This window comes from Oryzias latipes, chromosome 4 (assembly GCF_002234675.1).
Source record: "Oryzias latipes chromosome 4, ASM223467v1".
NCBI lineage: Eukaryota > Metazoa > Chordata > Actinopteri > Beloniformes > Adrianichthyidae > Oryzias > Oryzias latipes.
In genome coordinates, this window is record NC_019862.2 from 31,787,147 (window position 1) to 31,804,131 (window position 16,985).

General features: G+C 42.2%; 1 protein-coding gene across 1 annotated transcript in view; it reads right to left on the reverse strand.

Annotated features, from left to right (window-relative positions):
• LOC105357932 (centrosomal protein of 290 kDa-like) overlaps window positions 1-16,985 on the reverse strand; it is a 54,477-nt gene that overhangs the window by 22,304 nt on the left and 15,188 nt on the right. Inside the window, exons 3-14 of the mRNA XM_023954605.1 lie at window positions 14,913-15,062; window positions 13,798-13,913; window positions 13,628-13,730; window positions 13,238-13,468; window positions 4,933-5,106; window positions 4,711-4,822; window positions 3,943-4,148; window positions 2,693-2,844; window positions 2,126-2,237; window positions 1,407-1,862; window positions 1,168-1,332; window positions 688-792 (exon numbers count right to left, since the gene is read on the reverse strand). Of these exons, the coding sequence (XP_023810373.1) occupies window positions 688-792; window positions 1,168-1,332; window positions 1,407-1,862; window positions 2,126-2,237; window positions 2,693-2,844; window positions 3,943-4,148; window positions 4,711-4,822; window positions 4,933-5,106; window positions 13,238-13,468; window positions 13,628-13,730; window positions 13,798-13,913; window positions 14,913-15,062 (2,082 nt within the window). The remainder of the gene's footprint in view (window positions 1-687; window positions 793-1,167; window positions 1,333-1,406; window positions 1,863-2,125; window positions 2,238-2,692; window positions 2,845-3,942; window positions 4,149-4,710; window positions 4,823-4,932; window positions 5,107-13,237; window positions 13,469-13,627; window positions 13,731-13,797; window positions 13,914-14,912; window positions 15,063-16,985) is intronic.

The following is a 16,985-nucleotide window of genomic DNA, read 5'->3' on the forward strand; positions in this document are numbered from 1 at the left end:
AAACTGAAATGCCCTCCAGGAGAGGCAGAACATTGATTTTTGAGATTCAAGGTCGTTTAGAACCTTTACAATGTTAATGATCTGCGCATTTTTGTTGGAGCTTCTCCTTTTGAGAACCCATGTAATACTGTATCCAAATGGATTGAAAGAATCAAAACAATCTGATCGATCCAGGTGAATCCAATCAATTTTGGAAATGATTGGTGATACGCAGCCCTACTGTTTATTGCAGGGGATACGTTCCATAAATGTCTCTCGATGGGTGAAATCTGCAAAGTTGGATTATAGGCGTTTTGAGGCTGTCAAACTCTTCACTACACACTTTATACACTTTTCTCAGACAGACGTGAACATTTTCACACTTTTCTCTCTTGTTCTAACTCTCAGAGTTCAAACCTTTTCAGAAAAAAGTCTAGTAATATAGAAGGTAAATGAAGATTTGATTGTGATGAAGATTTATTCAACTCTGGCGACCTGAACCCATTCTGTACAAGGGACAGCTGCGAAACCACACAAAATGAAGCGTGATACAGCCAGGGAGCACTTCTGTATTGCAGCACTATATTTATTTATTTTGTAACAATATTGCTCTCTGGCGTCCCTTGTGATTTTTAATCAAGTGAAATTAACGTGAACTCCAAAAAGGTGAAAAACCACTGATTTAAGCAGCTGTAAGCGATGCTTTACCTCAACACTGCCGACGATCTCACTCTGGTGCTTCTCGTAGTCCTCCAGTTGGCGCTCCAACTCCACTTCCCGTTGGTCTCTTGCAAGCTGTTGCTCTTCGTTAAGCTTAATGTCGAAAAGTAAATCACTGTTAAAAAGCCTGCTTCTAAAACTCTTAACAGAATTTAACTCCACATATGCGCAATAATTCTTCTTCTGAAAAGGTTGGGACGCTGCAATATTCCTATTTATTTTTATTTCATACTTAGTACTTTTTTAAATCTAATTTTGTTCTCTTCTTAAATTTTGTCTTGCTCTATATTCACCCTGACCTGAGAGATGCCAAAGAAAAATTCCAATGTACTGTGTGTGCAAACGGCAATTAACCTTGAACCTTGAACTAAAGAGGTTCTTGGTAATGAAATAAAGCCAAAGTATTCTATATCTTAACAAAGTAGGTTTTAGCCAGTTTAAAATGTCTGGAGATTTTTATTTTCTCACTGTTTGCAGCTGAACAATTTCCTCTTCCAGTGAGCGGATGGTTTGGTCCTGCTCTCCCACAAGGTTCTTCAGGTACCTGATCTCCTCTTTCTGGAATACCAGCTCCCTTCCTTTTCTCAGTTCCTGCAGTCGAGCCTCCTCCATCCTTTTGTGCCACTCAGTTACCTGTGTAAATAGCATACTTGTTTAAAGAGTGAGCATAAGATAGGTCAATAGGCTCATATGTTTTTTCTACAAACCTTCTGTGCTCCTTTTGCATCCTTCAGAGTTGACATGAGCCCTTGCAGGCCTTGAAGTCTCAGTTCCAGTTCCTCGGCTCTTCCCTGGACCCTCCGCTTCTCCTCCTCAGCTTTCTTCGTCTCCTCCTGGGCCTTCACTCTATCCTCGTGGAGTCGCAGCATGGCTACAGAAAACTTCTCCTGCTTAGGAAGTGGCAGCGCTCCAGCAAACTGCCTTCGTAGTGACTGGATGGTCTGCCTCAGATGCCTCGAGCGATTCTTGGCCTCTTGGCGGGCGAGAAAAAGGAAGCGCTCGGCGGCGTCCAGACAGTGCTCAGCTCTTAGGATGTGGGCCTCCAGCTGCTGGATGCGGGTTGTGGAGGAATCCAGTTTTTCCAGAGCTGCCGACTCAATGAGCTGCAGAGCAACAATGTGCTGGTGGAGCTTTGCGATCAGAGCCTTCTCATCTGACTGTGACTGAGAAGATATTGTAGTTTAATAACTGCAATTCAAACAGTATTCTTTTGTCTGCTCCTGATTCTCAACGATTTTAAATAAGGAAATACCAAGAAATGCAATTTTAAGCTTAATTTTCTTGATATATGTCCTCAATCAACAGAAAAAATGCCAAAACAACATGTTAAAAACACCATTTTCATCTGAGAGGGTCTTTAACAGATGTGGTTTCTATTGGTCATTTGGTGTAGTAGAGCCCCAAGCAAAAAAACAACTTCACGTACCTGATAATCTAGTATTTGTGTCTTCAAAGTTTCTACTTCTTTATCTTTAGACTTGTGTTTGGCCTGTAAAGCAGCAACCTGAGTCAAAGCAACTTCTGACACCTCCTGAAGCCTGTCAAAAAGAATAAGACATGTTGAGTGCAACTTAAGCAATAACAGAAAACAATAGGTGTCTCTGATCGAATGATTTACAGACACAGGGGATTGTGTTGATCCAAAAGCACAGAAAAGCTTATTTTACTTTGAGAACATGGATCTATAATCAGTACTTCTGCACTAAGATCAGATTTTTACTTTTTACAAACAGGGAAAGAAATATGCTGAGAGGCTTTTATGTTCACGATTCCAAAACAAAGGTTGATTATAGCCCAAGAAAAACTCTCCAGCTTCTCCCATCAAAACCACAGCCAGGAGAACTTATCTAAAAAACCAGACTCAACAAACAACTCTAACTTTTAAAATGTATCACCAGATTAATGACTGGAACGCTTGCGTAGTTTTCAACACAGCTTGCTTTTCGTGATAAGAGCATATTGATCGATTTAATACCGAGATACTCGGACATACTTTGAAACTTCAGTCCGGAGCTCCACCTCAGCCTTTTCCAGCTCTGCGATCCTGGCCCTGTCAGCATCGCTCACAGCTTTGCCGATGCTTTGCGGCAACTCATCTCTTAGCTCTCGCTCAGTCTTTTGGGCCTCAGCATTCATCTTGGTCAACTAAACAAAACAAAGCAAAGAAAGGATTTGATAAAAGCCATTGTAGAATCAAGCTTTATCTAAGAAAACATCAAGAGCAAACACAGAAACAACAGTCCAGTTTCTAAGCTTTGTTAAGCTGTGTACCAAAACGCCCTTGGATGTGCAGTCAAGCAGTCACTTCCGATGAAAAGTCTGTGTAAAGTCAAACTGTGTTTAAAACCCTCGTGTATATTGTGTAGGCATAGCTACACGTTTCTACGACTGTGTTTGGGCTCCATGTGCTAAACGTGTGGCCATTGAACACGCGTTGAACTTTGACAAATCAGGGACTCAGACTTGGTAGTGACGTATGGAAGATGTCTCCTTGAATTTGTGGAAGTGCCAACCGTTTGGAAATTGATCATGGAGAAAATGGTAAGTGGCGTATACTAGAGTAGCGCTTTACTACCTTCTTAGACAGCCCAAAGCACTGCACAGCCTCAGTTCCATTCACTCACACACACACACCGGCAGCGGCTTCACTACACTGGCACCAGCTATTAACCCCCAGAAGCAATGTGGGGTTCAGTGTCTTGCCCAAGGACACTTTGACAAATGGGTGGGCACGGCAGGAACTGAAACTGTAATCTTCCGGTCATAGCTTGGCAGCTCTGGCTCTGCACCGCGGCCTACAAATGAATGATTGCATTTATGCCGGGCTGGAATTACATGACACCAAGTCTTTCATGAATTGGAATAGAGCTGTGAATAAAAAAGCCTGGAGAAAGATATGTGAAATTTACACTGTTTGGATAATTCACATTGAGCTTCTTCCAACTGTACATGGCAGACATGTCCTGGTAAACAGAAAAAACAAGAAATAAAGGAAGAAGCCCCTCCCTGAGCACGTTTCAGAACTCTCATTTAGTGCATTCTTGAACATGCATCATGTGCCCTGTGTGTCTGTGGCATTAGTCACAAACCAACGTGTTGACATAGAAATCTGATCCCATAGGTTCTGGATGATGCATAACAACAATACTGAAATTATTTTACAAACAAAGATAGATATTTTAGGCTACAATGCAAGAATTTAGCTCCCTAAACATTTTTACGTCTCCTTTTTAAGTTTCCTACCTCTGCAAATTTGGACTCCAGCTCCAAGTTGCGCTCCTCCACGTGCTTCAGGGAGTTCCTCACATGCTCGTACATTTTGTGGGCATGCTCAGCTCTCTGCCTCTCATTCAGCTCCTTCATCTCTAAAGTGGTGATCCTTCTCGCAGCAGAGACCATTTCATTGTTGATTGTTGCCTTGCCTTCTTTATCTAGGCCTGTTTCTGCACCTGGAGACAGTGAAATTACAACAAAAACCATGTGCAGGCCAGAATCCATAAATCTCCATTTGTTCGATTTTGTGTTGTAAAATGTCAAAGCCATTAAACTTTCTTGGTAATTTAATCTGATTCAGATGTGACTGTTGTACCCTGCAGAAGTCATTGCTTTTCTTAAAGTATAATTTGATATAATCCTCTTCAAATATGATGACTTCTTACGGTTTGCCCTTAACTCAGAGACAGGACTGTCATATCAATACTCACCACAACACAAATCTCAAAATGGGTCACTAGAAAGCCAAATTGACTTGAGCTATCTGGATTATCATTTACTGTGACAGAGGAGTGGATGCATGCTGGATGATGGAGTAAATCAAACCTGACAAAAAAACGCAAACTGCAGGACTTTCCGGGAAGCCTGTGCTCCGAGTTACATCCCAGCAGATCCTTTGTTGATAAAAGTGAAGCCTTGAGAAGACCGAACTTCTGCCTGAGAGCTCCAGTCTCTTCACCAGTTTGTTTATGGCAGAGATTAAAATGAGAAAAACACATGAGGTTCACTCTTGTTTACCAACTGTGTTGACTTTCTCCCATGCTTGCTCCAGGGTATTGAGTTTCTCCTTTGTGATCTCCAGTTCTTTAATCATGGCACTGATTTGTTCTTGCAGGGAATCATTTTCACTCTGAACACACACAACAGACATAACCTTACTCGCTTGCATATAATGGGGGTTCAGAAAATAACAAACACTCCACAGACATATACAAGTAGAAGGGGAGGTCAAATACTTACCTGCAAATGCTGGAGGTTGGTAGATCTCTGTATGAGGCAGCTGTCCCTCTGCAGTACGTCTCTGTATTTGATGGTTAGCTCTGTATACTGTCTGTTCGCCCTCTCCAGTTCTGACAGGGGCACGCTATCGTCCAAGGCCTTCTGCAGAGCTGCTATCTGATATGCAGCCGTTTCCTTCAGATGAAAACGAGAGACACACAATCCCAAAGCACAGTGATCATTTACCATTTGTGGAGACTCCCACTCATCCAGGTCATTGTAAACACAGGCATCTCCGCGACAGAGGCTGGTCCACCTCAAGGCCAAAGCACCCAGACACAAACAGAGCAACATCGCATATGCAGTTCAGTACAGTAAGGAATGTTCGCACTCATTTTGTGGAGAAACCAAACAACCACTCTACCAACACTTGGCTCTACATCAGAAGCCCTGCTCATTGGGACAGGATTCAGGAGCCCATTTGCATTTAAAAAGACAAAGGTCACTCCTTTGAGGATGGTAAGTGATGTGCACATTTTGGACAAAGAGGATCATTGGTTTGAGACACAGCTCTCAATCAACAGAAAGGAAGGATTATGCAATCATCTTTTTTCTACTTACAATGCAGCTCTTTCAATAATCCCAAGTCGACTTCCCACTCATCTACACATGTAATCATAGGACTCAGAAAACAAAGAAGGGCTTCTGGGTGATTACAATGACTCTGAAGGTGAATCCTTGGGACTGCACCAGTCCACATCTAGTGGACTGGTGCAGTCCCAAGGATGCATGTCAGTCTGGTTTTAGGACAAATCACAGTACTGAGACGGCCCTTTTAAAAATTTTAAATGATCTCAGACATAATTATGACTCGCAGAAACTTTCTGTTCTGGTGCTGCTGGATCTGAGTGCCGCCTTTGATACAGTGGATCACCAGATTTTAATTGACAGACTTAGGAGTCGGGTCGGCCTCTCAGGAACTGCTCTTAACCGGTTTCGCTCCTATCTCACAGATAGACACTTTTTTGTAAGTATGGATACTCGTTCCTCAGGAGTCCATGAAATAGGTTGTGGGGTTCCCCAGGGTTCAATCTTGGGTCCAATACTTTTTAACTTGTATATGTTGCCTCTTGGGGATGTCATCAGGAGACACGGCGTTGACTTTCACAGCTATGCTGATGATACACAGCTTTACATCGCCGTGTCTCCTGATGACCTTGAACCTGTCAACACTCTTTTAAACTGCATTTTAGAAATAAAGCTGTGGATGGCAGAAAACTTCTTGCAGCTCAACCAGGACAAAACTGAAGTTTTAATCATTGGTCCTGAAGACAAGAGAGAGATGATTTTACCCGAACTTAGGACTTTTAAATCTTCTCAATGTGTGAGAAACCTGGGCGTTCTTTTTGACTCTGAGCTGAATTTTACTCCTCACATCAGAAACATTGTGAAAATAGGATTTTATCATCTCAAAAACATTGCCAGAGTCCGCCCGTTCCTCTCTCTTGCCAGCACAGAGATGCTAATGCATGCTTTTATTTTTAGTCGTTTAGATTATTGTAATGCCCTGCTCTCTGGTTTTATTGAAAAAGTCGATCTCAAATCTACAACTTCTACAGAACTCAGCGGCACGAGTTCTGACGAGAACCAATTCAATTCAATTGAGTTTTATTTGTATAGCCCAAAATCACAACAACAGTCGTCTCGATGGGCTTCGAAGTAAAACATGAAATCGAAAGGATCACGAATACAAAGAGTTCAATAGAAAAATACTAAAATGAACTAACAAACTGACTAAGCTATACTGGCATCCCTGCCCTTAGACCCCCCTTCGCGGTAAGGAAAAACTCCCAAAAAAAACGGATTCCGGAAAAAACGAAGAAACCTCAGGGGTGCCCACATGAAGGAGGGATCCTCCCCCAGGACGGACAGGCGATTTACCAGAACTCTTAGAGAAGAATTAACTTATCTAAATCTACAACTACATATATAAAAGTCCAGCAGACGAGCTTCATCCAGCCGTGGTTGTGGGGACAGTCAAAGGCGCGAGTCGAACCGGAGACAGGAACCACAGCCAGGTGTAGGAGCAGGAGCAGAGACGAGGTACTCGGTCAGGTACAGAGCAGAGACGAGCCAGAGATGAGCCAGAGGCAGGATCCACAGCCAGGTGTAGGAGCAGGAGCAAAGGCGAGGTAAACGGTCAGGAACTGGAGCACGGATGAGCCAACTGGAGTCTGGAAGCACTCCCACTCCCCAAGGAGGGGAGAGGGAAAGACGGACAATACATGAATCACTGTACCAAACAGAAGCATGGAGAACTAAATGATAAATTACGATCAAGAATAGAGGAGAGGAAGGATAGAAGTAAAAACAGGAAAGAGGACAGAACCCCAGTGCACCATAGTTACCCCAGCTTCAACTTCTAGCAGCCTTTTAAAAGAAATAGTTATTAAGTTTAATTTAAACAAATTAACATTAAGTTAAATAATCTCTGAATACTAATTAGTCTGACAATAAGCCTGTCCAAAGAGGAATGTTTTCAGTCTAACTTTGAATGTAGAAACTGAGTCGGCCTCTCTTCCATGAACTGGGAGTTTATTCCATAAGACAGGGGCTTGGTGACTAAACGCTCTACCTCCAACCGTACTTTTACTAATTCTAGGAACCACAAGCAGTCCTGCATTTAGTGAGTGAAGTGTTCTCATTGGTTGGTAAGGGACTATGAGGTCCTTAATATAGGACGGGGCCATTCCATGTAAGGCCTTATAGGTTAACAGGAGGATCTTGAACTTGATTCTGGAATCAACTGGGAGCCAATGGAGTGAAACCAACACAGGAGTGATGTGATCTCTTCTGCTAGTTCCAGCTAACAATCTTGCTGCTGCGTTCTGAACAAGCTGGACACTTCTTAAGGAACTCTTAGGACACGCTGCTAACAAGGAGTTACAGTAATCCAGCCTCGACGTAACAAATGCATGGATGAGTTTTTCAGCATCACTCTTAGAAAGTATATTTCTGATCTTAGCAATATTCCGCAGGTGAAAAAAGGCAGTTCTGCACGCCTGAGATATGTGAGCCTTTAATGATAAATCCTGGTCAAATAAAACCCCAAGGTTTCTAACTGTGGAATTGGGGGCTATACTTATGCCATCCAGGGAGACTATCTGAGCAGACAGAGCATCTCTGAGGTTTTTAGGACCAAGTATAATGACCTCAGTTTTTTCTGGGTTCAAGAGGAGGTAATTAATTGTCATCCAGGTCTTGATGTCACTGATGCAGGCATTCAGTTTCTCTATATGGTCATTCTGGTCAGGCTTCATGGATAAATACAACTGCGTATCGTCGGCATAACAATGAAAATTAATGCTGTGTTTCCTGATTATGTTTCCTAGGGGTAACATATAAAGCGTAAACAGGATCGGTCCCAAGACTGAGCCCTGTGGGACTCCATGGTTGACTCGAGTGCACTGAGAGGAATGGCCATTTACATTAACGAACTGATACCTATCAGACAGATAGGATTTAAACCACTGGAGAGCAGATCCTCTGATCCCTATGTCCTGCTCTAATCTATGGAGTAAAATACTGTGGTCGATAGTGTCAAAGGCTGCACTGAGATCTAACAGGACCAGAATAGAAAGTAGTCCCTTTTCTGAGGCCAATAACAAGTCATTAGAGACTCTAACTAGTGCAGTTTCCGTACTGTGGTGAGGTCTAAACCCCGACTGAAAGTCTTCAAAGTGGCTGTTGTCCTGTAGGTGGCAGTAAAGCTGCTTAACTACAACTCTTTCTAGGATTTTAGAAATAAAGGGCAGGTTTGATATCGGTCTATAGTTGGCCAAGATGCTAGGATCCAAACTGGGCTTTTTCAGAAGAGGTTTAACAACTGCATATTTAAAAGACTGTGGCACGTAACCCGTTTCCAGAGAGGCATTTATCATTGTTAATATGGGATCATTAATTAGGGGAAAAGTTTCTTTAAAAAGTCTAGTGGGAATTGGGTCTAACAGACACGTTGAGGATTTGGAGGACGTAATAATTGATGTTATTTCCGCTTGATCCACAGCAGTGAAGCAGTCTAATGTTACAGAGGTTTCTATGGATGCCTCCATTTCTACCGCTTCAGCCTGTTCTGGGCTGATAGTAGGAATAACTTGATTTAACTTATGTCTAATATTTGAGATTTTACCATCAAAAAATGTAAGAAAATCATCAGAGCTGAGAGAAACAGGAACATGTGGTTCTACTGAGCTCTGACTGCGAGTTAATTTAGCTATAGTGCTAAAAAGAAATCTTGGATTGTTTCCATTCTCTGATATTAAGGTTGAATAGTACTGGCTTCTAGCTCTACGCAGAGCTTTTTTATAATTTAATAGGCTATGTTTCCAGATATTCAGAGACTGCTCTGAACCGGAGCGGCGCCATTCTCTTTCCAACTTACGGGTTTCTTGTTTAAGAGAACGAGTTTCAGCGTTAAACCACGGTGCTACTCGGTTTTGTCTGACGAACTTAGGTTTTAGGGGGGCAACAACATCGAGTGTACTCCTGAGGGCTTGTAAGGCATCATTAACAAAGTGGTCATTTATACTAGGACTGATACTATACCAGAGGGCGGGAACACATTACACCGGTTTTAAAATCGCTGCATTGGCTCTCTGTGCGTTTCAGGATTGATTTTAAAGTTCTTTTAATGGTTTATAAATGTTTTTATGGTCTTGGGCCCTCTTATTTAAATGATATTATTTTAAAATACGAACCCTCGCGGACCCTGAGGTCCTCTGGCACTGGCCTCTTAGTTGTCCCTAAGGTGAGGACCAAGACACATGGTGAGGCTTCGTTCTGCCATTATGGTCCTCGCCTGTGAAACAGCCTGCCGGAGAACCTCAGGGCCACAGAGACTGTAGAGGTTTTTAAGAAGAGGCTCAAGAACCACCTTTTTAATTTAGCTTTTATATGACTTTGATCATTTCCTATGTCTTTTTTATTTTTTATCTATGTATTTATTAATTTATTTATTTATTTACATATTTATTTATTTATTTATTTATCTATTTATTTATTTATTTTCTTGTAAGGACTATTATTATCTTTGTTTCTAATATGCAATTATTTTTATTGTTATTTTACCAATGATACTTAGGTTATGTTTTAATCACTGACGTTTTTTATTTTTTAATTACTAACATTCTTATATCTTATTTTATTTTTTATCTTTTTCTATTTTTATTGTTGTTATTTTATGATCATTTTTATTTTTTATTCTGATGTTTTTTACTCCAGTGTTTCTTCTGGGGGATCCATCGTTCTTGGGCACCACCAGCTTGACCTGTAGGGCGTGCCGTTGCTGTGGTGCCCGTTCTGGTTGGGCGGGCTGGGGTCCCACTCTGTGGTCTAATAGCCATGGATGGGGCCCTGGGCTGCCCTGTGTTGGGCGGGCGCTGCGGTAATGGCCCCTGTGGTCCGACTGGGCCATGGAATGAATGGATCCCCATGATATCGTTTCCTCACAGCAGTACCAAGCCAGACCTTCTTCAACTGCAGTTATTTGTTTCTGTTCACTGTTCTACTGGGGTAACTGGGTGGGTGGGGATGGGGGCGGGGGGTGGTGAGGGAGGGGTACCTTCTTTGTGGGATTGTCCTTTGTTTTCTGTTTTGAACAACTTTCATTTTTTATGACTGTTTTATCTGTTTTTATGTTAAGCGCTTTGTGTTTTTAACCAAAATGAAAGGCGCTATATAAATAAATAAAGTCTGAGTTTGAGTTTAGATGAAGCTTCTTGGACAAGAAATGTAAAGTCTTCAAGAAAAAAGAGAAGTCCAGTTGGCTTTTTGAGAAGAAAACCCGCCTCAGGGTCAAATAACCAAACCAAAGGGCATTGGGAACTGATGACCTGAGCCTACCTGATGCAAACGCCACCACTTATATGGACCTTAAAGAAATTGCGAGAGGTCATAAGATCCTGTTACATGTTGCTGCATGATGAAGGAGTGAGTCATCCTGGAAGAGTCCAACCATCTGTTACCTGTGCTTGGTACTGTTGTTCGCCGCCTGTTTGCTTTGGCAGACAGCATTTGTCAAAACATTCAACTCTGAAGGCAGGAGGGGTTATGAAGGGTGAAATGTTGTGGCTCGTCTGAATCATGAGGGGAGAAACAAACAGCATAATGGGTATAATTGTGTATATAGAGCAAGAGCTTGTGTGTTTACAACAACACAAGGATATAACCCCTTCTAGTGTAACTTTACAAAAGAACACAAGATCTCCAACTATACTTTTTTTTTTTCAACATAAAAGTACAACTTAATCTAAAAAATAGACAGAGATGTAAAATATAAATTCTAATATAACTTGAGCCCCTTTAAAAATAAACCATGTTTCCAAGTTTTGCTGCTTACAGTGCTGCAGCTCGGTCATTTCGTTATATTATTTGAGAAAGAGAAAGAATAACTGGCATAACATAATTACAAAAGCAGCTCAAAAGAGCAGATCTTGCGCTGCTTTCTTTAGCGTGTCTGCAACGCATGTCCACTTGCTAAAGGAAGTGATAAATTTGATTGTCAGATTTCACTAAGATGGAATAGGATCCAAACGCATGAGTGACCAACGGGAACGCAGCAGAAGCGCAGCTGCATCATCAATCTGGGAATAAAAAACGAGCCCCAGTAAGTCACAGCAGCAGCGGCTGTCCTCTTAAATTAACACCAGGCAAAGTTCACCACGTTCACAACTAGATCTGAAAAACAGACGTGCTGTACAACAGACCAAGCCGGGGAAATGACTGCAGCGGTGTGATGGCAGAATACCCTGCCACACCCACAAACAACATGGCGGTAACCTCCCTTCAGCATTGCACACTTTCTTTTTAATTTCATTATTACAGAATCTTTATTCTTAAATAAATGCACACATTTCTTTGAGTTAAAATATACATTTATTTATTTTCAATCATTTCTAGCACATGTACACTTGTTTAGTTTACTTATTTTGGTTTGTTTAATTGATGTCACCTGTTCTGAGTTGCCAGTGCTGAGGGGGCTACTGGTCGCTACGGGTGTGGCTGAGGTTCTGCTCCTGGAGCTGTGCTGTGAGGACTGGCAAAGGAGGAGCTCAAGTCTTCACAGCCTTTAAATACTCCAGCCAGGCAATTGGGCAGGCGCCATCTACAGAAGCCTCCAGGGGAGAAACTAATGGACTTATTTAATGTTTATTTGCTTTGCTTCTGTTGGTCATTATTCATTTTGTTCAGCTTTTGATGTTTTTCTCTTTCACTAGGAGACTAAGTGTTGTGTTTAGTCTTGTCTTTATATTCTTTGTTAAATGTCTTTTGTAGTCATGTTAGTTCCCCCCCCCCATGTTTCTCAAGTGGTCTGATCAGCCACTATATATGTTCCCCTGTTGTGTCTTTGGTTAGGTCAGTTTGTTTCTGTTACGTGGTCTGTTCAGTTGGTTAAGTTAAAGTTATTGCCTGAGTTAATTATGTTTCTGTTGACCTCTTTTAAGGGCCCAGTTTGTTCATCTTTTTACATTTTTTGAGAAAAATTAAAACTTTCATTTTTGATAAACTTCTGTTGTCCTCATTGGCCGCTCGATCCCTCACAAGCGGCAACAGCTCATGGACAGTAAACAGCACCGGAGTAATCCAATAAAAAAAAACATGCCTGTTGTTCACAATAAAGCTCAGAGACTACATTTTGTTAGAGAACGTGAAAAGAAAACTGATCAATATTGGGAGCACATGCTGGGATTAGATCACCGTTCAGCCTCAGATGGGGGGCAGCACATGTAAGGCTTTTTTTAAAGACCACCACAGTGTAGCAGCAAGCTCAGAGTCGGATAATGGGTGGACGAACAGGAAAGGCACTGGTGGGGGGGGGTTGTTTGAGATGGCACCGTAGATACCTGTGAATCTCTCTGTGCCGCAACCTGACAGGAGCCCGTACCGTCTCCAGACGTTTAGAAGAAAAAGAGAATTCCAAGCCTGCTGCCAAAATAGTTTCTGATGAAAAAAAAAACCTCTCTTCGCTTCAATCCAAGAAATACTACTTACATCTTGGATCTAAATGGTGGGGAAAGTCAAACAACACCCCGCTATTACTGATCAGCTTCACACAGAGGGGAAGAGATGAAAGCAGATGATCAAAGAGCTCACCGATGACAGGTTTAGTTTACTTTGGTATGGTTTCACAATATATAAAGGTTTAAATTACCCACGAACAAGATATCAAAGTTAAAAAGATACAGAACTGTGGATAGCAACGGAATAATTCCAACCTTTTTAGGAAACCCCACTCTGTTTGGACGAGGGATAATCTAATGATGGCTACCTTGTATCGCTGCAGGTGGCCGATCCTCTGAATGACGGACACCCGCATGTGGCTGCTCTCCTCCTTCAGTTTGCTGTTCTCCTTGCGGAGGTGCTGTTGTTGTTCCAGCAGGGTGGTGTAGCGGCGAGTCAGCTTCATCTCATTCACCGTCAGCACTGTCACCTTACGAAAAGCTTCGCTCAGCTGCCTCCGGATGTCCTCTGGTTCTTTCTCAAGAGTGTTTAGCAGATCCTGATGAGTGGAATGAGCGAGTGCTGACAAAATAGCTTTCTCTGGGATACAGAAACCATCTGGGTGTGTGTGCGTCTCTGCTCATTTCTGTGTATCTCAGCTGATCTCCCTGTTAACCAAACTCTTGGATTTTAGATGTTTGTAAAGAGTTGTACTCACTTTAAATTGCTGGATTTTAATGCTGTCCACCTGCTTTTGTTCCTCCAGCTTGGTCTTCATTTCTGTGAGTGTTTCTTTCTCTTTTTGCCACTCTGCCTTCTCACTATAAATTCAAAACACAGTGTGTTTCTTTCACGGCTGAATTTGAAAACCCATTCTAGTTAACCGACCTTAGATGCTCCTTATAGAGAAGTCCCTGCTGATGGCTCACTACAGCAAACTTTTCTTTGTACTCCTCCAACGTTACAGTGAGTTTCTTGTTTAATTCCTCCTTGTTCCCGAGCTCCTAAACATTCCAGTGACAACATCAAGTCATTCCATGCTAGGGATACAACAATCGACTTGCCCCGTAATCAGGTACAAATCTAGACTTTTTTGGTCACGCTTTTAGTTTGGTTCGATATTTTTGTGCATGACAAAACAACAAGAAATAGGAAAAATTCTTTTTGAATTTGCTAATAAGTAGGGGTGTGTATTGGCAAGACTCTAGATATACGATATGTATCGCAATACATCAAAATATTACCCCTGAAAAAATTTTTAATATTTTTTTAAAGAGTTTGACCTAGAAAAAAACTTGACCTGAATATTAATACACCTTTCATTGTAATAAAATGGTAAAATTCCTTTTATTTAATGATCCCAACCTTAAGCACTGCAAATGTATCTTACACACAAATTGCTTTGACCCAAACAAATTCATAGTGCTTATCTTTTGGTATGGTTTATCTTTCTTAAAGGGAACAGTCAACATTGTTTGATTTACACAACAAAATAATTTTCACTATAAATATAACAAACAACTGCAAGGCTGACTGAATATTTAACACAAGCTGGTTCTCGCGAGATCTTGTGGTTGTTTGGTGTGGAGCTGCTCAGAGAGGCTCAGTGTGCGGTGCTGCCAACTATCGGTCAGAGGTTTAAGTGAAAAACACTGAAGGACGCTCATAAACAATTAAAGAGATATCGCCCTGAAAGAATTCTAGATTGATACATGTATCGCCAAATGAAATATCGCGATATATTGCGATCCAGTAAGCAAACCTTTCAGTTTGCTCATACTAATCCAAGTGTAATGTAATAAAACAATAAATAATAAATCCTTCTTAAGTTTACCACAACCTGTTTTTGACCCTTTTAATATTAGTAAGCAGTAGGAGTACAACGATTCACTTTCCCCATGATTCTGTTCAACGATGTAGCGTGTTTGGGTTTTAAACCGACAGTGTGGCATCCTAGTGTGTGCCTCTGTAAGTCTGAAGCTTCCTGGGAGAGCGGCGCTGACCTGAAGCAATCGAACGGCGTATACATTTAGGGAGCTGATGACCTCAGTGCTGCTGGGACTCAGGCCCTCAGGAAGGGTCAGAGGTCGAGGGACAACTCCACTGCTGCCGGACTTCCTGTGCTGCTCCAGTTCACGTTTCAGCTGGCTCACCTGACACAAATACACAGATGATGACAACACCAAACAAGCTCTTTCAACCAGCTTTAATGCCAACACCCTAAGTTTCACTGAAAGGGTGACTTTTTTAAAAAAAAATAATCAGAATTCCAATGAGCCAAACAACAGGGGCCTCAAAAGTAGCCGGCACCCGACGAAAATTCATGTTAACTTTGAGAAATATTGCATTCTCGTTTACGTCATGGATTTTGGTGGTCACTGAAAAGGTCTTCCTACACCGCTCTGTGATTGGTTGATCCTTAAGCAAGGCTGCAAGCGTCCGTGACATGAGCCATCAGCCTCACAGAGAAAGATCATCTTCATGTTGCCAGAAATACGGCTAAAAAGGCCTGAAAAACGGCCTCGGCTGGCAGGTTCTGACAGCAAGGTACTTTCTAAACACCTTAAGTCCAAAGAGCTTTCTTCCCTCTAGCGGTTTTTGATGTGGTGACATTAAAAATCTTTTTTCATCTGCTCGTGATTCACAGTGATTCGAATAAAGAAATACTCAGAAATGCAATTGAAGCCAATTTTCTTGACATGTGTCCTCCATCATCAGAATAATAAACAAAAACATGACTTCCGGTTATGGCGGCCATGTGAAAAGTCGTGTTTTCTGCCGCTCTGCAGCTCGTGCTATACCAAGAACTTTACTTGCTGCTATCCAAAACTAAATTACAAGAGGAATGAAGGAATAATGCCTAAAAAACCTAAAACTGGAAAAGAAACAACTGAAAATTCTAAGCAACCCAAGTTAACGGAGTTTCGTCTTCGAGGGGAAGCGCAGAAGGCTAACGCTGCCACTGTCCAAATGGCGGAGACGCGCGAGGAGGAAAGCAGCAAGGTGGATAAAATACTGTCTGTTGTGACCTCCATGAAGACAGACTTTTCTACAAGATTTGACAAACTTTTATTGGCAGTCGAAGACAAAACAGGAACTGAATGATTGCGCTGAACGAGTGACACAAACGGAGGTGCGCATTTCCAACACGGAGTACGACATCAGCGTTTTGCAGGCCAAGGTGAGCGCACTGGAAGCCAAAGGAAAGGTTCTGGAGGACAAAGTCTTAGATTTGGAATCAAGATCAAGGCGGAACAATTTAAGACTTGTCAATTTGCCAGAAGGAGCTGAAGGACAGGACCCGTGCCTGTTCTTGGAAAAGTGGCTTCCAGAGGCGCTCGGCACCGAAATGCTTCAGACTCCGCTGACCATAGAAAGAGCGCACCGAATCGGACCGCGGAGAGACGGCAACGCTCCACCTCGCACTCTCATCATGAGATTCCTTAACTATAAGGATAAGCTGGCTGTTGTCTCTGCGGCGCGGGCCAAAAAGGATCTTCGCTACAAGGAGCAGCGGATCCGATTCTACCCGGAACTCGCTGCGGGAGTGCACCAGCTTCAGAAAAAGTTCGACTCGGTTCGAGAGGATCTGCGCAGATTGGGGATAAAGCACGGAGTGATCCACCCAGCAAAGTTACTGGTGACCTACGAGGGGAAGACGCACGCCTTTAAAACACAGACAGAGGCTCGAGAGTTTCTCAAGAAGATCCAGAACTCCGAGTGAAAGTGATTCTGATCTGACATACTATTCTCTCAACAGTTGTGAGAAACAGGTAACGGGACGGGAAAATTGGCATTCCAATATGGAAACATCTGAGTGACTTTTTTTCTTCTTCCTTTAATTTTTCTTTTTCTTAATTAATAATATTTTTTGAAACAATTTCTACAACTGTATACATTAAGTGAAAATTAGCAGCGTAGAAAAATTATTTTTGGTCAAGGCACGACCAGCAGTGGCGTTAATGTTCGATTTGAGTGACATGGGCAGACTGCTCCTCCCAGAGAGAGGATCAGGTACGTGCCATGGCGGGAGACACAATGTGGGGGGAGGGAAACCCATTCAGTTGGGTAAATGG